This window comes from Lepidothrix coronata, unplaced genomic scaffold (genome assembly GCF_001604755.1).
Source record: "Lepidothrix coronata isolate B3197 unplaced genomic scaffold, Lepidothrix_coronata-1.0 Scaffold130, whole genome shotgun sequence".
Classification (NCBI taxonomy): domain Eukaryota; kingdom Metazoa; phylum Chordata; class Aves; order Passeriformes; family Pipridae; genus Lepidothrix; species Lepidothrix coronata.
In genome coordinates this window covers 2,660,679-2,683,841 of record NW_016690310.1, presented here as the reverse complement: position 1 = coordinate 2,683,841, position 23,163 = coordinate 2,660,679, and the positions used below count along the sequence as shown (strand labels likewise).

Below are 23,163 nucleotides of genomic sequence, written 5' to 3'. Positions count from 1 at the left end.
AGCCTTGCCATGTATTGCACAAGAAGACATGGATGCAAAGTCTAATGTTTTGCTGTGCTGTCTCTCTTTTGGTTTGGTCAGAGTCCTTGAATAATTCCCAGGTTACTTTTCATGTAATTTGACTTGATTCCTGTAAATTCTTACTTACACTTCTACATTTACCTAATAAAGAACACCTTCAGGCAGGTGTTGCCTGTTGAATATAAACAGCCAATTAACATACTCACAGTAAGCGCTGTACTATGCCTTCATGGTAAGTGCAGAAAAGAAATATATATTTCCATCCTTCCCTCTCCCACCAGTGTTTTATTAGTCTTTGAGAAATGTAATTCTACTCTTATTGACTCTGATGAAAATCAGGATTCACTTCACCAAATCCTATAGAATAAGATGTGCTTTAATTAGGCTAGAAGCTAGTCTCACAATTCATTAAATTAGAATTAGACTCAAGCTCCTATCCTCTAGCTAGTCTTGCCTCAAAATGCCTAGACCTTCTTCCATAGATTTCACATTGCTTCCAGAAAAATGTGAAACACATGGAAAAAAACCAGGTATAAAGTAACGTTGTGTGTCAGCAATAATATCTATTTCCATTTCCACTGCGGTTTTCAGGTGAGGATCCTGACGTGCTTTTTAAATATTCATTCAGCCTCGCTGTATTGTCGAGCCTCATTATGTACATTGTACCCTGAGGCATAAAGAAGTAAATATCACAAACCAAGGGCACAGTTCTGCTTTCCTTAGAATTAGCAGCAAGTTTAATATGCTATTAGTGGCAAGCATTGAGAATTCAGCTTCTCTAACCATCTGCCCACACTCCAAGCCAAGCTCTGCTATAAACTCAGAGGAGTTTTTTCTGGTTTCTGCACTAGGTGGTATTTTGCTCACAGTTAACAGTAGATTTTGTGTACAACAAATCTTGTGCTCTTCCCAAAGCTAGGGTAGGGACTGAATTTACACAAGGCAGTGTTGCTCAAATTAAAGGAAGTGCTACATCACAAAAACAAACAAAGCAAGTAACCCGTGCACTACATCTGAGATTTATGTAACCCACAGCTGAATTAGTCTTGAATATCAAAATCTAATATGAAGATTAAATAATGAAATATGTATTCCACCTGTCATTTGCAGGACTAGAATTCATTGTGCTTTTTAAAGTCAGTGGGAATATGCTCGTGCACCTGAAAAAAAGACAACACTCCAACCTCTTAACATTCTATGATTCTGTGATTTTATATAGATTGCCTCAGTACAAAACCATCTTAAAACTGAAGTGCAGATTTATTTTTCTGGATATATGCTGCCCTGGCTTTTGAGAAAAAACCACAAAATATGTTACCCTTTCCAAGCTCAATACAGCTTTGGTTACTTCTCTCCACCTCTCAAGAAGAAAGAAGTTTCTTTTTTTTTTTTTTTCTAGACAAAATTACACGTACCAAATATCCACTAACTACATGTGTGGGACACAAGATCACATAAAAAAGTATCTTTACACTTCAGACTTTTGAGCAACAAAGGTAAAAATACGTGTTTTCAAAAATCATATTAATTGACAGAAACTTGCAAAAGGAATAGTTTGGTCCAAAATCTACGCTATTTCTAATTAGAAGGTAGCATGTAAAGCATGCACTCTTACATCTTGTTCACCAAGGGCATAAAGCCACATAAAAATCACATCATTGTAAGTATTTGCTAAATTTAATAATTACTTTTAAACCATTGTCTTGGAGGAACTCTTGTTTTGTGAACCTGGAAGGCAGTGGGATCTTAATAAATAAATCAGTGGTCATTCAATACGAAACAAAAGATAGATTTATAAACCCTTCTAGCAGCTTGTTTTCAGGTACAGAGTTCAAATCACAGAACATTTAAGGCTTGAAGGAACCTCTGGGGATTGTCTAGTCAACTTATGCTCAGTGGTGTCCATGTTATAGGAATATTACTAACCAACATAGGAAAAATTTCCTTTTTACACCTTAGTAAACGTGATTCTACTTTTTTTTTTTTCTCCTGCAATAGCAAAATGTGGCAATTTATGCTCCAAAACACGACATTGCTACACAAAAAATTGTACAATTTACCTAGAAACAGAATTTCAATAAAGCATGAAATCTTAATGGCTCTTAATAATACCTTCCTACACTGAGTTTTAGTATGGTCAAAACTTGACACTTCATTATCCATTTTGTTGCTGAAAATCTGTAGTGATTCCAAAAAAAGTCAGTGGATGTATGACAGTGTGCATTAGTTTGGATGAGATATGAGGGTCCATAAAGGTAATCTCACCAGGGGAGAGGATTTAGGCCCAAGACTCCAGACCACCAGACTCCCAAAGTCCCTAAGTCCCACAGAAAATAGGGAAGAAGGGAATCTTAGAGCTTTTGAACACATAAACATTTTTTTTCAGCTCCTTTCTTCTGAAGCTTGCAGAGTGCTAACACACACGTGAAATCCATTTATCTTTTTTACATAAAAAGTTATTTGAGCTAATAACACATTCTCAAGGCGAGATTAAGGAAAAAAAAACAGAAGAAAACAAAAAATAATGTGAGAAGGACAGGGAATCACTCACGGTAGCCTGCTGCTTCTCTGCTTTCTCCGTTGCCTCTTTAAGCTGCTTTTGAAAGGCTTCCTGGAGAGATTTCATTTCTTCCCTGGTTTGTTGGAAACACAAAAAACACGAACTTCAACACAAGTGTCCATCAGGAAATAATTCTTCAGATTGAAGAAAGGGCACTTTTAATTATTCAGAGTAGCAGACAGATGTACTTTGTCTGTGAGCCTTCTAAATAAAGTCATAACAACCCCAGGAACTACAGTGTGAATAGAAGACAAAAATTAGCTATGATGAAAATTAGCCACTGTTTATATCTGCTGAATAGCCTGCTGTGCAAAACATCTGTCAGTGTATAATTTCTAGCAAAAAAGGACGGGCACCAAAAAAGTGAGGAAACTGGGCTACTCAAAATGCATTGACATGGAGCCATGCTATTGTCAATAAGAGGCATTTATACCTGCTTTAAAATAAATAAATAAATGAATCATGCTCTGATAAAATTCAGCCTGCACTTTGCACTTTTTAGAGACACAACATTCAGTAGAAGAGTCTGGCATCCAAGAAAAAAAACCCAAAACACCAAAACCAGGATAATTACTTGGACTGGGTTTTATTTGGAAAAAAACCAAACCCTTTGCATTACTGATGCAGAGAATTTCTCCACATTGCAAGAATTTTTTACCCACGGCACATGACACATTTTGGAGCTGGGGCAAAGTAGTGGAGTAACATATTTCAAAACAGCTGCAGAGCTTTTTCGGGGCTGTTGGTTTCACGGATGAACTTCCAGCAAAGATCAACACAAAACTGGGTTTACACACACATAATAATTTAGCCCAGTGAAAACTGAACTGGAATGGAAACCACTTAGTTTATACAAGAACAAAACTTGTTAGCTGCTGGATTATCTTTCTTGCTAGCTGACAGCCCTACTACTTTCAGCCATTTCGGCAGTGCTGGTACAGAGCAGATTTAATTGAAAAAGTGATTGAGCAGCATGAAACCAATACTCCATTAGCACAAACAGATGCCATGATTTTCAAGTGCTGATGATGCACAGAAAGAATAAAACTTGGGGCGTTATAGTAAGTGACCAAGTTTTACTTGCAGCTTGGGAAGCATTGAGGAATTTACACAGAAGGAATTTTTTTTTAAAAAATCTAATTTGAAGTCAGCAGAACAAAATTCACTTACACAAGCTGAGGACTCTAGCACTCTAAACTTCACTGTATCATCGTTGTAGAGCACAATCAAAGTTGTGTTTACATCAAATGCAGCTCATGTTTGTCCAAAGAAAGATCATAAGATTAACATTGGGCTGTATTTTGAATTTTGGTTCCAGTAATAAATAGATCTAGAGCATAACACTACGCTCACCATTCTTGATTTACTGCAGATGAAATACAGTCTGAGGCTCCTGGAGAATAAACTGTGACCTTTCCTTAGTGAAATTCTACGAGGAGGATTCCTTGGTACAATTTTTAACACCTTTCATACACTGAACTTCTATACTTCCCTGGAAATGAAACCCAGTAAGTCTGTAAATAGCTGGCCACAGCAGTAGCTCCAAGGCACTTCCTTGTACTATCCTGTTTATTTTATTATTACTGCCCTTTATTTCCTGAAGGAGGGGGTGGGCTGCTCAGCAGCAGGTTGCACTGATCTAGTCTCTGTCTCTGGGAGCTGCTTTTGTGCAGGATACCCAGTGGTTGGATTTCCAAGAAGCAAAAGTCAACAGGTATTTTTGGGTGGACCTTGAGAGACTGTAAGTGGTGATTTAAGGCAGAGATTAGGAACCACACTTGTAGTATGTAGTAGAATTTTCTCTTAGCAGACTCAGTTTTCCCATCTGCAACGACGATCTATTTACTAAACATCCCATTTCATAAAAGAAAGTTGCTCAACAATCAAACCACCACAAAACCACCTCCATTTATGATGAAGGATGGAGTCTGTGCCAAGGACAGCTGAGATGTCCACCTTAAACTACACTCAAGCCACCTGAGTGTTTAAACAGGACATTAGCTGAAGTCTTGCCTTTATCATTTAATAAATTAGTCTGGAATACCTGAAAGATCCTTATGCACTTGACCCTTCTCTATCACAGCAAAAATAAGGACTTCTACTGGTATTGTAGTGTGGATCTTAAATGTTGTGTGTTGAAGACTTGAAGGTCATTGTCTCACACAGCTTCTCTATAACAATGCAATTTCATGTGTAGTTCTAATAAATACAATATCAACAATAAGATGGCCTTGGAAATCAATTATTGCATTTCTAACAATGAAAGAAGTATGAAATTAATAAAGTTTCTTACTATATGTTTTTACTAAGGAAAAATATGAAGTATAGATTCATACATTATATACTATCTTTTCAGCAAGAGCAGTCACTTATAGTTATGTTTTCTTGTTATTAAAACTGTATTGACGTTTCTATTTGCTGGTCAGAATTCCAAGAATTAAGAGACACAGAAGGATGAGACTTACTTGCAATGAAGCATTAGGAAATCTGAGACTAAGGATTAGGCTGGGAACCTGCATTCCCAGCCATGGAAACTCATTATTTTTTAAGTGCTCAATGAATAATTTGAAGTGAATATTTCTCTCTCCTCCTAAATCCCTTCCTCATAGATCATCCAGTGCAAGTACTCCTTGCACAGTGACCACTGATTTGGAGTGTCTGCGTGCGTGAACATTTAATTAAGAGGCCTGAGTAAATATATATATGAATATATTATATCATCATCTCTAAATTCAGATATTGAGACATTTTAACAATTTAAATTTCTAAAGAGTCTGATTTTCTTTCTTGAGGAAAATTTCATGACTAAATCTTCCTGAGAAATTCAAAATGCCTTCCTTCAGCAGATGTCTCTTTATAGCATTTTAGTATCTTTTCCAACCATATGTCCAATATCAGCAAATCCATTATTTGCTTCAAAAAGAGCATTCCCTGCCTTTCTTTCAGTGTTACAATCAGCAGACTCTGGAATACAATAGTGTTTCTAAAGCAAAAGAAAGGTGAAATTTGCCAGTCTGACAGTTTTCAGCCAGGAAATGGCAAGAGAAGGAGGGAGGTGAGGGTCTTACCTTTGCTTTATTCCCAGTTCTAGGAGTTTCTGTACGTCACTTTTGGTTGATGCTTCGTCATTTTTCAAAGACTGGTAGCAATGAAAAAACTCTATTACCAAGGAGATTTTTAATTATTCAGCCATGAAATTATTAATTTGTCCCCTGTTAATAAACTGCCACTTATGAAAAATGGAGGGATAGACTGACTTTTTTTACTGTGACTCAAGCACAGCTAAATGTACACAGCTGTTTTTCCAATAATTAAGGAGAGCTCATCAAATAAGTACATTTAGAAACAGCCAAATCACTAAAAGCATTAGAATTGTCTGAAAAAGGTCAGTGTGTACATACAGAAGACAATATTACAGCTCTTTGCTCGTATCTGGATGCCTGCAGTGCTGAGTCTAAAACATCTCACAGTGTAATTTTGCTGAACACTACCTTGGGCTGTGCTGCATTCTAAAATAACTTTGCTTCAAGGAGAAGCACATTTCCCTAAAAGGTAAGAAGAAAAACCCAACAACAATAAAGAGTGATAAAACACTAAAAAAACCCCATTAATTAAAACCAGAGAAGTCTGGAATATAAGACAATACAACACAATAATATAATACAGCACAGTACTGATACACAGCACTAGTATTCTCCTGTGAAGAGGTACAGTGCTTTTCCTCCTTTTATTTTTCCCATCTAGCTTCCATCGACATGGAGACAAAAATGTATAGTCAGAAAAACAGTGTCCCTTAAAAAGGCATGAAATACAGAGACAAATCTCAGCTGATAATGAGTTTTCACCACACCAACAGACTCCACTGGGAAAAGACAAGTGCACCCTTAGCTGAATGTCTGGTGGTTTTGGGACCTCAAATCCAGAGCAGCATTTTCAACCTACTTGTTACTTTATTCCTATTGAGTAGACAAAGGGAGGACCCAACTCATTAGAATAAAATTTTCCATGAAAAGACTGTGTTTATATTAAGTACAAAACCAACAAAATAAATAAAATAATATTCACATATTTAATGTTTAAAACCAAACAAATCAGAAACGTATTTTTTTTTGTAATTAACAGATACCAGTAAGAAAATATAGGTAAGTAATAAAGGTAAGTAATTCTATAAAAACTGAGACAGAACCTAACCTGAAGGTTTACTTTAATGCCCTGAAGTTCTTTAGAAGTCTTTAACAGTTGGTGGAGTATGTTGCTCCTTTCCTTGAAGACTTCTTTCAGCTGCCTTTCCAGTTCTTCATAGCCCTGTCTAACACAGAAAATAAAAGCATGACATCATCTCAAAGCATCAGCCAATGCATCTGAAAACAGTCTCAGTTCACCCAAATTTAATTAATTCCAACGCCCTTTATAGATTCCAAATTAGACTGTGTCCCACTGTTCACCTGTATAACTTGATTTCTCCTAACATAGATAAATTGGTGGTTTAGATGTCAAAATGCTGTGCTGCTTCTGAGTGTGCAAATCATCAGACTCAAACACTGCAAGTGACGCATTGTCTGGGATGAGCAGGAGGCAGAAAGGATGTGTTTAGCAGGAGTGATGGCACACAGTGTGAGACTTTTCCTACTTTAAAAGATGTATTCCACACAAGAAACAAAGCAAAACTTTGCAAGTGTGAAGTTTTGAGACCTCCAGCAATGTGAAGGAAGAACAATTCAAATCTATTTTAACTTCGTAAAGTTTAATCCATTCCATAATTTCTTCTCGCTTAAACCTCCTCACAGTATAAACTAGAATTGACAAATATGCTCAGGGGAATCAAAACTACTTATTAATTAAAGAATAAGTCAAAATATTGTATCCTTTCCAAAGTGGTAATTTTTACTTGGAATGTAATTGTATATTTTAAAGCTTTTATAAGATCCGCAGTGAAATAAATCCAATTCATATTGCTTTACACTGAACGAAATACAAACCCAACTCTCCCATTCCGTTTCAGAAAAAAAAGGCAAACATTACAGTTAATGCTAAAGCAACATACTTTTTCATTAAAATTTCTGTTTTGAGGAAGACCAATCAGTGAATTGAAATACCTATTCCTATTACAACTTGATTTTATTTTTTTTTCCCCTTCTTGCAGTACCCTCTGCTTCTAAAAAGGGAGGGAAAAGAACTGAGATTTGCAACACATCACTAGTATTTTATCATGAGATTCAAGACCTTGAAATTAAGCAGGAATCTTAACAGTAATGGATTTTGAATGCACACTTCAGCAAAGAAACTCAGAAAAACAGATCATATTTGCTATCTAATATCAGTACTATCTACTTTAAAAATATAAAATATATATTATATATTTTATATAATATCATTATGTATATCATTATATTATATATAATATCATTAGATATATGATATTTATGAAAAAAATAAAATTATTCTGTATTAAATGATGCTATAAACAACTAGAAGAGACTACAGAGACTAAAACATCTCTTTCATCAACACAAGACATTCAGTAAAGAATCTCAATATTATATTGAAGTTTCAGTAATAATTACATTCAGCTCTGACAGAATGTTGCAAATTAGAAAGCATAGAGTTCTTTCAGTCTGCACTTCTAATGAAACCATTTCTGCTGCACAATAAGAACCAAGGTGCTGTGGTTTGCAGCAAAGCACTCAACACTTTCAGTTAAAGTCTTCAGCACAACTGTTAGGTCAGCTGTTGAATTTTACAGTAGAAGCTCTCTTTTGGAGGAAAGTTGAAATGAAAAAGAGGTGGGAGATTACACACACACACACACAAAAATTAGGCTTTCCCAGGATGGCAAAATAAAAACTACGATATTTCTGACGCATTTCACAGCTGGGAGATAAAAAGCTCACCAGTAAAATAGTTCTATATGCCAAGATTGTGAACCTTACAGGATTTAGCATTATTCACATGGAGGGTTTGGCTCAAATTTTTCTATCAAACTGTATGATAGAAACTACATGAATCAAATCTAGCAAGTGCTAGAATGCATGATAAATATAAGCATTCTGGTCCTTACCTGCAATATAAATAAAATATCCTGCTTATGTTTTACACAGAAACACCTACAGGGTTTTTTTGGCTACCACTTCAGCTGCATGAGATTTTAAAGAAGGAATACATCACTGTAATAGAGCTGGCTCACCTGAGCAGTAACATTATGTGCAGTCAGCCTGACAAGCTTCAGGGAATACCCCCAGTTTCATTTGCCAATGAACAGATGCCAAGGAGGAATTTCCTCCTGCTGAAGTGATCAAGTAGTTTCAATAAGGTCATCACTTTAGGTACTTTTCAAGCAACACAAAATGTGCATTAGTCTTGATGGTCTCTTTTTGCTATTGATACGTCAGGCTTTTGTTTAAACTCAAACTCAGTGTTTTAAAAAAAATTATGTGCTGCTGGTAACGCTGTGTTTTAACCATCACTTTGAAGTACCCTCTCCCCAAATTCCAGTGGAGCTCGAGCATTTAATGGTCATCTGTCTGTCCCAAGCTGCCAGCTGTGCTGCCCCATGGGTATTCAGTTGGCACACGTTTCACTCTATTACCTGATAAACAGCAATCTGCACAGTCTAGAACATTTCCAGTGTCCTTATATTAAAATTAATATAAACTATCTTTTATGACACACTATGCAGAGAGGTGGAGACAAAAAGCCAACAATCAACTTACCACAGAGAGTCACAAACCAAACCAAACCAAGCCCTCAGAACTATTTCTAAGGACTTCAAGAGCACAGCTGCCCATCTCAAACACTGCCAAAACACAGAAGGAACTGCAACAGTCAAGTCTTGTCGTTGGATCCAAGGATGGGGATTATCTTTCCTCTCCACTTGCCCTTTCTTTCTTTTCCTTAGACGTTTTCTTAAGTGACAGCTTTATACTTTTATATTGTTGTATTACTATAGAATAATAATAATGAGAACAGCTATGTGCCTCCTTGCAACCACATTGTTCTAAAATATATATATATACACACACCTACCAGTCATCCAGTGCCTAATTCCCTCTAATCTGCCCCAAGGGATATATTAACAAGAACCTCAGTTACCTTTGCCTTTGGGGGTAGGGTGGTCGTAACACGATCAGAAGGTATTTTTTTAAAGAAAGGATTGAAGAATGGAGATACAAGACAGAGCTATCAGATCTTTTAATTATTAGGTCCTCAAGGGTTTTTAATTCTGGGCAATATTACCTCTGATATCAAGCTCTGACTCTGCATTGTGTCCAAGAACAGTGCCCATATATTTATACATAAATACATATACATTAATTCAACTCTGCACCGTGTGATAACAAACAACCCCTCAGATCAGGCCGCCTGTTTTGGTCACCTCATTTTCTACGCTGAGAACTTCTTGGTTTAAATTGGTAATTTAAACCAAAAAAAGTGCAATTCAAGTGAAAAAGGGTAAATTTGCAAATACAGTGGTCTAACCATGAATCACTTAGATTATTCAACGGCTCTCACATTCTCCACAAAATTGAACATATCTTCACTTTTACACTTCCTTAATATTAACAGGATTCTCAGAACTGGGTTAAGGGAAAGATCTATGGTCGATTGGTTTTCTTATTCTTCCCTTCATTAATTATAGATAACCAAATTTTAGTCTCACATGTATTTGATAAGCATTCTTCGGAAGGTTTCAACCACGTCACTTTTGCACATCAGCACACCCATTCTCTGTAGCTGTGTTATTATATGAAAAGCATAACACATTTTCCAAAGCTAATGTTAGATGAATAAAAAAAAAATAAATATTTTCACCTTCTAGTTCATATTTGACAACATACCAGTTACAAAACATATAAACACAAATGCAGAAATTTTGTCCTGGTGAATACAAGCACACTCCTCTGACTACTGAATGAGATTTTTTTGTCTAATTAAGAAAACATGTAAGATGGAAAGTAGATATTAGAAGACCTAATCAGAAAACTCCTGCTGAAGTCAGAGAAGATTTAAAATGAAAGAACACCTCATCTCTATATAGGTACCTGCCAGAATGAAGCACATGGGTCTTTAAGGATGATGCACCATCCCTCACTCCACTATGAAATTATACACATATCACATTTGTTCTCTGAATATTAGGTTACGCCAGTTGACACCTTCCTGCAAAATTAAGTGCCATTGTCAACATATGAATATTTATCATTTCAGCACATTAAGGTGCTTTTATAAACGTTCATTGTGAAAGAGAACAATTTAGCAACACTCTGCATGTTACAGTCATTTGTAGTGCTCTGATTCCAAGTTGTTTCGTTTTTTACCATCAGCTTATTAATGTAGTGCCAGGGTAAATTTCAATATAATCTGTTTTCAAGGGAATGTTATTCACTTCTAGTTTTAAGCTTAGTCAGCTGTTTTTACTCTTCTGCTGACATGACTTAATATTTAAGATATTTATAAACATCCCAATCGATGCTAATTTTTGGTATAACAACAGAGGCAAGTATTCAGTAACTAGAAAGACTCACATCCCAGAGATCACTCCACCTGTGACTGTTACTTCCTCAAACACTAGAAGGTGAGCTTCAAAATAAGGATTGAATTTATTTCTCACATGTACTATGTCAGGACAAATGAATATCTAAAGTATGGTACATATAGCATATATATATATAAAATGTATTATGATAGCATCCAACCCGAGTTTCAACTACTTGTATGTCATTTCACTCAGTTCTGCATTAACTATTACATTTGGGAAAAAAGCATTAGGTTGATCAGCAGATATGCTCTTGCTAAAATCCAGCCTTTGTCAGATACAACTGTTCTCCCCAGTTAACTCACATTACATGTTTTGTATTTCAGCATTATCTTAAACACTGTTTCAGACTGGGACAGGGAGGAAAAATCCTGAACACAAAACCTGGGGATTTAGGAGCAGATGAGGAACATTTTTCCTTACCTGACCATTAGCTGTGCAAAATATTTGATTATTATAGATCAGGTTCATGATCACCCGAGGAACTTGAACATACACAAGTCAACGTGACCCAATGAGATGCATCCCAGAGTCCTGAGGGAATTGGCTGATGTAATTACTAAGCCACTCTACTTGATATTTGTAAGTCGTGGCAGTCAGGTGAAGATCCAGGAAAAAAGGGAATCATTGTACTCACTTTTAAAAAAGGGTACCCTGGGAACTACTGACCTTGTCAGCCTCTGTGCTGGGAAGGTCATGGAACAGATCCTCCCAGAAGCTGTGCTGAGGCACATGGAGGACAGGGAGGTCATTTGGGACAGCCAGCATGGCTTCACCAAGGGTGAGTCCTGCCTGACCAACCCAGTGGCCTTCTACAGTGGAGTGACTGGGTCAGTGGACAAGGGAAAGGTTACAGATGTATTTATCTGGACTTCTGTAAAGGCTTTGACACGGTCCCCCACAACACCCCTCTCTCTAAACTGGAGAGAGATGGATTTGATGGGTGAACTGTTAGGTGGATAAGGAATTGGTTGGATGGACACATCCAGAAGGTCGTGGTCAGAGTGATGATGATCAGTGACAAGTGGTGCCCTCAGGCGTCCATATTGTGATCAGTGTTATTTAATATCTTCATTAATGACACAGATGAAGAGATTGAGCACACCCTCAGCAAGTCTGCAGATGACACCAAGCTGAGTGGTGCAGGTGACACAGCTGAAGGACGGGATGACATCCAGAGGGACCTGGACAAGCTCAAGAAGTGGGTGCACGTGAATCTTACCAAGTTTAATAAGACCAAGTGCAAGGTGCTGCACATGAATTGGGACAGTCCCAGGTATCAATACAGGCTGGGGGATGAACAGATCAAGGGCAGCCCTGCAGAGAAGGATTTTTCTATTTCATCGGATTTTTTAATGCATTTATCATAAATAAACCAAAACAACCTCGTATCTTTTTGGCAGACTCTTGGCAGTGTAGAATCAATGACTCATCAGGGAAAAGATGCAAATTTCAGTTCCCATCAGTGAGTAGAGGAGCAAAAGGAGATTTCTGAAAACTTGCAGCTGGCATGGATGCCTGGCCCCAGGAAATGAAACAGCAAGTTCATGAACAACGTGATACCGAAAAAAAATGACCTGAAGAAAAAAGCAACTTGCATACATCCACTAAAAAAGGGCACAGGCAACAAAGCCCAAAGATTTGAGAGGAAGGACTGTGATTAACTTCACATAATCACTGTGATTAACTTCCCATAAAAATAATTCCTCTGCCCAGACACACAGATGGGTGTGTTGAGCCTTTTTCCTTCTTCAACTTGTTATTCAGTGGGCACGATGCCCACAGCAATGAACCCTGCTGTAATATGGGACAGACCTCTTCTGGAAAGGAAGTGACTAAATTCTTTACAACTATTCAGATACAGACTGCATAAACATGGACTTATCTTCTGTATGTAGAGTTGATTTTTCAGATTAGATCTACAGGATTTAGTTCTTTTAATTTTAGCACACAAAACTGTTCTTTTTCTAACTTTACCCTTTTCAGTTCTGATATTCTTCATCATTTACGTCCATTTTACTACCTTTGGTCTGATTATCCGATTGCCTATCTCAAACTTTTGACTAAGACCTCAGTGTTATTACCCTTAACTACAGCACTGTTACATTAGTCTCCTCAGATAACCAGAAATGCCTTTTTTCCAAAATCTCTTACAATACAGTCAGCTTAACATTGCTTTTGCAGCTAGTTGCATAATTTAATCCTGTAGCTGCTTTGGAATTTTACCTTTAATTTTGTGATTTAATAAAAAAAAATAACCTAACAACATCATGAAACCTATAGAAAATTATAGAAAATCTCATTCTGTCCACACTGTTATCTCAATTGGTATAGAATTGAAATATTTCTACTTTACCTGACAAAACTGTCAGTGTGTATCCTTTGAAAGTCTATTTCACTGTTTAATGACTTAGTTCAGTAGAGTTCACTGATTAATTTTATCCAATAAAAATTTAATCAATATTGCTTTCAGCCTAATTTATGTGAGGGAAATTTGGAGTAACAAAACGTAAAACAACTGATGAATACGAATTATGAGGAACAGACAGAAGTACCTGGGAAACAAGAGAACTTGCAGTTTCAAAAATCCACTAGCTTGTGAAACTTTAAAGAGAAATGCTGAAAAAAAATTTATAGATTTTAAAGAAAAAGAAGTGCAAAATAAAGGAAAGAGATGTAAAAATGTTGCTAAGCTAGATAAGAGATATATAATCCTCTCAGAATCAATCACAGAAAGTTACCCAGAAATAACTGTATGCAGAAAACATTGCAATATATCACAATAGTTTGTGTCTCTCCTTTCACAGATGACATACAGAGCTATAAATATTATTTCAACAATTCTTTATCCTATGAAATGCTTCCTTCTGTTTCCCTCAATAAAGTACTCAAACTTTTTACAAAAATTAGTGCATAATAAGTAACAGCTGCTCTTCTCATTGGACCATATTGATTTCTCTCTTTACAAAGTCTGTATGAAGCCAATCTTCATACAATTAAGCTTAATAAAATTTAACTGTCTAATAAAAACTGACTGTGATATCTATGGCTTGACAATTCCTCAGTAATAGATCTGAAGAAACTGAATAACGTGTGAATGGATAGACTCTGATGGATAACATGATGATCAAACAGGTAAGCTTTATTTTTTTACATTAGGTTTAACTACGTGATTTCTTTTGGATTTAAAATTCTGTGTTCATAATAGACATTTTAGGTTAATAGGAATTATACTTATTAATCACCACGTCATTCATCCATTCAGAAAATTATCTGACTGGTGTGTAGAACTTTGGTGAGATTTGAATCAATTCTTAGTTAAATCTTCGGTGGTTTTCACTTAACATTTCTATTTCAGAAAACATATAAGATCTATGACAAAACATTCAGACAATTTGCCCCATTCTTTCTACCAGTGTTCACTCAGTCAGTGCCTAAAATGGTGCATAAGCACAATGCTATTTGATTTTCATCTATCATTTCAGAATCTCAGTTCAGAAGCTGTAATTTCTGTTGATCCAGAGACCATACCAAGGCTCCTCACATTTGGCTCCTGTTTGCGTCATCCTGTTTGCCAGAGCTCAGCACACTCAGTTACTCAATTCTTGATCAAGACAAGGTCGTGACCTTCCCGTGACAAGGAGGAAGTACAAACTGAAAGACAAACTACAGATGTGTGCCATACTTGCATTTGGACACTGATTCCATGGCTGCTTCATCTTTAAATGAAGAATTGAAACATTGGAACAATGAAGAAATGTCACCAACTTCACAGCTTCACTCTTTGCTTTTTACAGAATCTGTGGGAACTACAGGTAGCCAAGAGATTTTTCAAAGATCCCACTGTAATTTATAATAGAAAGCATTACCAAAGACAAATATAAATGTTTCTATATCTTCCCACTACAATCTTTCTAATTAATTAAAAAATTAATTATATTCTGACTACACCGTAATGAGAATTACATGGGGAGGGAAAAAACACCTAAATTTACCACATAGCAAATGCAAATCAAGTGCTAAAGAAAAATGTTCTTATCAAGTTTCAGTCAAAATTTTTGTTTCCTGTCGAGAAAACCCTTCTGGACTGCTGAAATGCAGCTATATTAACAAGCAGATATAAAAAGCAAACGCTTGCAACAAATGCCCAGCTCACTTCCTACAGACTTCCCTTTTGTCAGACACTGCCTTCCCTCAGCAGATGTCTCCATTAGCAGCCAGCATCTGGTACAACTTCTAGATGAAACTAAGTGGAACTTCACTCCCAAGTTTTTATTTTTATCGAGTTCCCAATGACATAAGTGCTTCTTCAGCTGCACCCAGAACTATGTCAACTAAATCTGCTCAGAGAATATGTCACTGACCCAGAACTGCTGCGTTCAAGCATTAGGGGCTTTTTTTCCCCTCTCCTTCCATATCTGCTTCAAAGGACATTTCCATTGTTGGTTCAGCATATTGGGTATCATTTCCCCTGAAAAAGAGCTTCCTTCACTCTGTATTCAGCACATTTTTACTAGATCAGAACTGAGACACACATAAATTGATGAAATTGTCTATATTTGCAATTTTTCTGCATTTTGCATTGCCTTTTGTGATGTCCAAAATAATCCTATCAAAATTAGAAAGAATGCTCTGTAGCACTGCTGCAGCAATGCTGACATCCTCTAAATTCACTCTGGAGAAATTTCCCATGTTATCAGCATACTGATACATGTATTCTGTCTAACTTCCAGTCTGCAAATGTTACTGCACTAAATGCCCCAAATACCACATTTCATAACTCTATTCAGACTATTACTTATTTCCATAGATTAAATAAATATATAATTTAAAAGGAAGAATGTCATTCGAAAGATGTTCAGGAATTGAACTGAAGTTTGAACAACTCTAGGCACAACGTAAAAATCCTCCTAATTCTTCACCCAAGAAAAATAAAGACTGTGGAAGTATTTAGGGCAGCTAGTCTGTATGTATTCTCATTTCTCTAAAAACTGTGCTCCTGCACAGTAAATGTGCAGGGATTTACCCACACTAGAAAAAAGGTGATGGCCAAACTGCATTTAAATATATGTAATGTTAAGTAACTTATTTAAATAGCTTACACCGGTTAGTTTCAAGGTATATTCAACTTCCCTCTGAAAATGGCTTAGTCTTGAGAGAGCTGAAAATGGTAATTTAAACTAGAACTTTAGACAATGGAGTTTTTTTTTGCTGGTACTGGACTTGGATAATACAGAAAGAGCCTTGGGAAAGATCCTGTATCCCAGTGTAAGTACTTGCCTTCCCTGCTGCATTTGGAAGCGCAAATGAAGAGCAGTTGGACTGTGAGAAACCACTCAGGCTTTAGCAGAGGTTAGCTACAAATTCCCACAATCAAAGGGAACAGAAGCCAGTCTTTCAGGTGGCTGTAAAACAGACACTGCTATTTACCACTGCACATTCCAAGGAGGTTAGAAAATGAGTGTAACCCACATAACTCAACTGCAATTTAAAGGATTTATTGGTTTAGCTTGTATCCGAACTGTAGAGTGGTTTTCTCAAGGGCAATTGCAATATGAGATCACTTATCAAAGACAAGTCCACTCTTTTTCAGAGTGATGTATTTTGCCTTGGAGCATTTATACACAGACATATAACCAGCAAATATACATTAAGGATTTTAATTATAGCAAATTATGGTATTATTAGATACGAGAAAGGATGAGTTGCTTACAAGGTGAAAGTTATGTTAAACATATACATTTTATGATTTGTACTGACTACAAAGTCTGGGGTATTGACTTTCTGATAATTCTGTCATTGCTCGCTCCCTCCCCTGTGAGTGGTTCACTGTTCTGAAGAAAACAAAAAGCCTCAGAAAGTGACAGCTGCATTTTCAGGTCAATTTTTCCTCCCACCTGGTGCACTTTCTTCCATGAAACCAAGAAAGGAATTGTACATCAGGGGAAAAGAGCCTTTGAATGTAAAAGCAGACATATTTCTAAAAACGCACTGAGCCAAAATACAAGGTATTTCCCTTTATATTTCTTTTTCCTGGGGATAAAAGTGAAAACATTTGCAAACTTACAAAAACGTTATATGTACTATTCGTTATCATGGGAAGAATCTTGTGTTTATTCAATAACTTGAGAAGAGCAGAGGTGATGTAGATCCTTGACGAGGTATTTACACACTCTCAGTTGTATGTACAGACTGTCAGAATTTAGAAGAAAAATGTCTGCACACACAAAATCATGCATTCCTACGCCTCTCAGAAATCAGAAGTGGTATTTGTGATATAAGTCTTTGGATAATCATATTCCAAACTCCCATGCATCACACATCCATTTTATGCCACAAGCAACACCCAGCACAACTTCCCTCATGTGTGTGCAGAAGTGCCAGTGTACACAGTGATGCCTACATCATCTCTCTGTTTGGTTGAATGCTGAGGTATCAATGATTTGTGTTCACTTAATAATAAAAGTGGTTAATAAAAAAAGTCAGATTTTAAAGTCGAAGTTCGTTCAGAACCCCCATCCTAATAAATATTTTGTGGCAACGGTAATGAAAACTCTTCAGCGTGAGCCAAGATGTTCCATTCTCGCCAGAAAAACCCCAGGTAATCCAGCACATTAAGAGTAATAGGATTTTAATATTTTAATAGAACTTGACAGAAATTATGCTCCATACAAACCCTGTATGTTTTCAGTAACACGCTTTCCAGTGACAAAACCCGACAAACTGAATTTTATGTACACACCTCGTGAACTTGAAAGGACAGAACCTTTTGAACTCTCCTTGAGTGAAACAGATCCAAACGTTTTGTAGTGTGACATTCCCTGTTTACAGTGAGAGTGGCAAAGTCACCGAATATTAAATAGTCATTACGGAACTCTGCCACTGCTCTTTAACCTTCAATCTTTTGTTTGTATTATAAATAAAAATTTGGAATGCTTATGTTTATGCTTCTACTGTGATGAATTTTATGAACTCCACGTTTGACTTCATGAATGCAAAATAGGCCAGCATTTCACCTGCTTTCCTCACACAGCCTGTTAAATGAACACACTGCACACATGTCCTTTCTTAATGGACAACTATTAATTTCTAACTATAGCTGAACTTTTCTTGTTCCTAAAGCCATTCTCACTGTTACTAGAGCTGTGTCTGCACACACAAGGCAAGGACTAATGCAGTGTTGGGTTGTGTTGGATCACTGGGCATTTTCCAAAGGGAACTACACACTGCACTAAATAAATCACCTTCTGAAGGTACCCAGATTTTTGCTTCAAACTGGAAAAATACAAGAGAAGGGAGAGCACAGCACTAAATTATGGGGTATAAGTAATTTCAAAACTATTTTAATTTGATCTGATTCATTAAATGGCTTTTGCTGGAAGGAAAAAGTCTCAATGAATCTGTAAAACCAAAGGAGGAAGAGCTACACCCCCGATACTCAATGGTCCAATTATTAGTATGTAGGAGATCTGGGTTAATATTTGCAGCTGCTTTAGGTCTTACCTCAGATAATAATGTGAAGCAATCCAGTTTTAAAGCACTTACAGGCAAGTGCAGTTATTACTGATGTTACTCACACTTTATAGAGAATTAAGTATTCATCACAGTAGAACTATCTCATCCCTCACGTGAATAAGTCTTTGAAAAAGAAAAAAAAAAGAGGACTATTCCTCATCTTCTCGCCTTTTGAAGTAACTTCTTGTATACATTTCACGTATTGAACTTCAAACATAGTTCAAATCCACACCCTGCATAACACAGAGAACACTTTAAGACTTTTTAACACTGGAGAGGGGGAAAGACGTTGTTCAGTTAATGAATCAGAAATAATTATCATTCTACCTCACTGCTTTTAACCCACATTCAAAAGTTTATGTTCAAAAAAATGGGATGTTCAATACAGCTTATTGGCTGTAAAACCCCCAGCCCTGGAAAGGAGGCAGAGCTTCCTTTAGGACTCCCAAGACTGTTTTGTTTTGACACACTTGATTCATTAAATGTAGTAACACCAGGACTCCAATATTCCTCTAGGGTAAGAAAAATGAATGCCACTCTTTGGCTGATAAACAATTGGGCTCAATCACTTGGCTCTTTCCTGGAAAAAAGGTTTCTAAAATCAATAGCCAGCTGGCAGTAGATCCTGCACAATATTTCTGAGAGAGGGGGAAAAAAAAAAGTCCTAGCTCCCTAAAACATATTGGTTAAAATAGTTAAAAACCAGCAGTGGTATGCAGGGCCCTGCTAAAAGTGCTTGAGAAAGGAGTGTGGTGTGACACTAATTCCTCCTCAGGACCCTCCCTAGGCATCCTGCTGGGGGAAGGGGAGCTTTGGCACCTTTTTTACATCAACCCTAAGGCATAAGATAATATGATAGCATAAGACAACACAGTTCCATTGAGGGCAACATGTCTGACACCAAGTTCTGTGCTGAAGATAAATCACTTTTTAGTGATTTGTCACTAAACGTAATCGAATATTGATTTATCACAACACAATCAAATATTGATAAGTAATTTAAAAGGAAATTCAATTTGATAAAAATTATTTTTTTGTCCATCTCTTCAACTCTTTTATTTTATTCCCAAATTTTGAAGGCACTGAAGAGTTCCAAAGGCTCTGCTCTGTATTCAGATCTACAAATTAGACAGCAAATTTCTCTTTTTCACTATTTAACAGCTACAGGAGGCAATATTTGAAGTTAATGTCTGTCATAAAATGTACAATGTGGATTTTGGTGTAGTTCAGAACTGTCCACAAAATAATAACCTTCACCTTCTGTAGAAGATGCCTAATGAGTTCCTCACATGCCATTTCTTAGATAGCTCCTCCAACATAATTTATACAGCACATAGATTTCTTTGGGGAAGGAAGGACTGACACTGCCATAAGCTCTCTGCTCCCAGCAATATACTGGCATTTTAAAATGAAAACTGTACAAAAGGGGTTCACTACTGCCAAATTTTCACAGCTAAACTTTCTCGACGTACCTCTGGCTAGTGTCAGACGTCCAAAGATTAGAGAAGGAGTGTGGGGGAGAATTCTGTTTTTACGAGGAGGGCAGCTGAAGGGGTTAATTTCTGTACCAGCTTTACATGAGTTTTTTGCCCAAGTCATATAACATTTGCTTTAGTGCTGTATTCAAACAGCTTATATGAGTGATCTTTGAATAGTTCCCTACTCCCTGTTTCCAAGGATATATTAAATTCTCATCTGTTATCAGTAGTCACACAGGAGTCTTTTTTTTAAAGTCCAGTATCAAGTTCCTACAGTCTACTTTCAGTATTTTAATGCTCCTATTTGTAATGTACCCAGACTAAAAAAAAATGATGATCATCAGTGAACCCTGGGTGTTCAAAACCTGATGTCTAACTCGTCAGTCATGGTTCATTTCCTCCTGCATAGTCTGAAATGACCTGTGAAACTAAGGCTCTTCAGCAGACATGCTTCAGAGGAAAAGAATAAAAGAGAAGAAAAGGAAACACAGTGCTGATACAGTTGTTTTGTTTTTTTTTTAGTGGAGGGAGGTGTTATGTTTTAAATCGTTTCCAGCAAAAAACAATCTAGTTGTCTGCTTAACTGAAACTCTCCCTGATAAATGTAATATCCTCCTCTGCATATTTGAGCTTTGCCCTGTAAAGCCCCATTACAATTTGTGCTTAAGTTGTCTCTGGGCAAAGCTCTGAACCTTATGGAGCATAGATTTTTAATTAGAACAGCATGAAAAATATTTACATTAACAGACAAAAACTGAGTCGAAACAAAGAAGCTTCTGGATCTGATGGTTTCAGTGGTGAAATCTTAGAATATCTTTCATAGAAATTGCCTTTGTTTAATGAAACAAACTCAAGGAGGAAGCTTCCTTTGATCTGTAATATGTAGATATGCAATGCAAAGCAGAACCTATTCAGGGCCCTATAATCTCTTGTTAAGATCACTGTATTCTTTCCCACAAAATTTAACTCCCAGGACCTCCACATTAATCCAAAGCCAGCGAACCAGCAGCCTGTGCCAATTAAGTCCACCCATGGTGCTTCCCTGGTCTCTACTTTTCAAATGCTTCCTCTGAAAGTTGAAAACTGGCAAATGGCTGGAAAAGCATCATATTTAAAGTACTCACAAGCCTGGAGGCCTTTTTTTTTTTGCAGCTACTCTTTTATACACCAGTGGAGCAGAATTATAAGTACCCAGGCAAATCCCTGATGTGAATGTCATGGAAGAAACAGAAAAATGAACCCTCATTTGAAAAACCAAAACAATGTCTGGCTCTTTTTAGCAAACAGTCCATTATACTTTTGCAATCCCTAATGCAATGCCGTTGTCAATTCTAAAGACACTTCTAATAGACAGTCCAGTGTTATGTTCAGCAGGTTTTCCACACTTTCCTAGCCAGGAGCTAGGAATTTTATGCTAAAGTAAGTTTATGCTGAAAGGAACAAAGGCTAATTTCTTTTCTGCTGTCATCTGCTAATTAATGATTCGGATCCTGGGTGTCAAACACTTTGGACATAAACCCACTGCAGATGTTGTAGCCTGCAGGTTCCTGGTAGTCAAGCTGCTTGTCTCCAGAGGCACAAACAGACCATTTTTATGACTGTTATAATGAGTATTCCAGATACACTGAACATGAACTAATGTTCAATATGTATTGCATGAGCAATTTAAACCTCAAGGAACTGAATTTAATGTCATATGCAGCAATTAGCTTGAAAACAGACACTGTTATCATTTCCATGGTAATGAGTGATACCTTCAGAGGACTGTCAAACACCATGAAGGAGACTATGCATATGATACTCTGAAAATTAGGAATCTATAAGCTTGATTTAAGGTCAAGCAATTATGGTGCAGAAAAAGGTAATAAATGTATAGATCTGTATCATTCTCAATCTGTCTTTTTTTCTTTCTTTTTTTTTATAAATTGTTTGTTTCCAAAAAATATGAAGCAAGATCCAACAAAGGAATTCACAAGCACCACTGAAGTGACAGTCAAATTGTGCACTTACAGTGATCAAGGAAAACACGAATTTTCCTGAAATACAGATGATTTATATGGCATACCTAAACTCTGAACTTAGGAGAGAGTAGGTTTGCCAATTATTTTGTTATAGATCTGTAACCTGTAACAAAAAACCAACTTCATCCCAATATTGACCTAGAAACATTTATTAAAAGTACCATCCATCTTCCAGTCTAATCTTTCTTTTCTGTTCCACACCTAATACACATAGCACTCACTAACTGGAAAGAGAAAAGAGGAGAAGCATCTGTCACGTTACCAAATAAAAGAAAACAAACAAAAAGAAAGCAGAAGCAGAATAATAAGTTTAACACTCAGCTAATAGGAAAAGTGTTTAAATTCTCCCCCAAAAATGTTCCAATTTATTGCAAGGTCTCCTAACTAAAAAATATTTTTAAAGTAGGGTGCAAATATCCCACTTATTTATAGTACTGTTTATCCTTGTATGTGAGCAAGAGTCAGAGGAAACCCTCATTTATTTAAACACCTGAGGAGATGCATAATTTCAATATCAGATGTACAAAAATTTTTTTCCTATACAACCATCCTTCCAGATTTCTTGAAGAGAAAGGAGGTTAGGAGTAAGTACAAAAGCAATACCTTTACTGAAAATAGCTGCAAAGCTATAAGTTTGACCTGAACCTATTGTACAGGTTATTAAAGAATCTGGCTTAGGAAAAAAAAAAAAGCTGATTTTCACCCAGCACTTGGGTCCCTGAAAATTAAAGTATCTTTGGATGGTTCAAGAACACACTGAAGCAGAGACATTCTCAAATTCAATAATGAAAACATTATTGTTTTCAATAATGAATAATGAAGTATTCAAGTTGACCTATGCTGATTCTCACTTATAACATTTGGATGTGCATCAAACACTTGCAGTTTTCTGTTAGTCAAATCAACAAGATATTTGACCTCAGTACATTCTGGTTCTGCACCAGAGAGAAAGAGAGAAAGAGAGAAAGAAAGAGAGAGAGAAAGAGAGAGAGAAAGAAAGAGAGAAAGAAAGAGAGAAAGAAAGAGAGAAAGAAA

At 36.6% G+C, this 23,163-nt stretch overlaps 1 protein-coding gene across 4 annotated transcripts in view; it reads right to left on the bottom strand.

Annotated features, from left to right (window-relative positions):
* The window catches only part of LUZP2 (leucine zipper protein 2), a 138,946-nt gene that overhangs the window by 73,332 nt on the left and 42,451 nt on the right, over positions 1 to 23,163 (bottom strand). For all 4 annotated transcript variants that reach the window (XM_017826824.1, XM_017826825.1, XM_017826821.1 and 1 more), the window contains exons 2-4: positions 6,773 to 6,890; positions 5,650 to 5,720; positions 2,573 to 2,654 (exon numbers count right to left, since the gene is read on the bottom strand). In XM_017826824.1, coding sequence (XP_017682313.1) covers positions 2,573 to 2,654; positions 5,650 to 5,720; positions 6,773 to 6,890 — 271 coding nt within the window. The remainder of the gene's footprint in view (positions 1 to 2,572; positions 2,655 to 5,649; positions 5,721 to 6,772; positions 6,891 to 23,163) is intronic.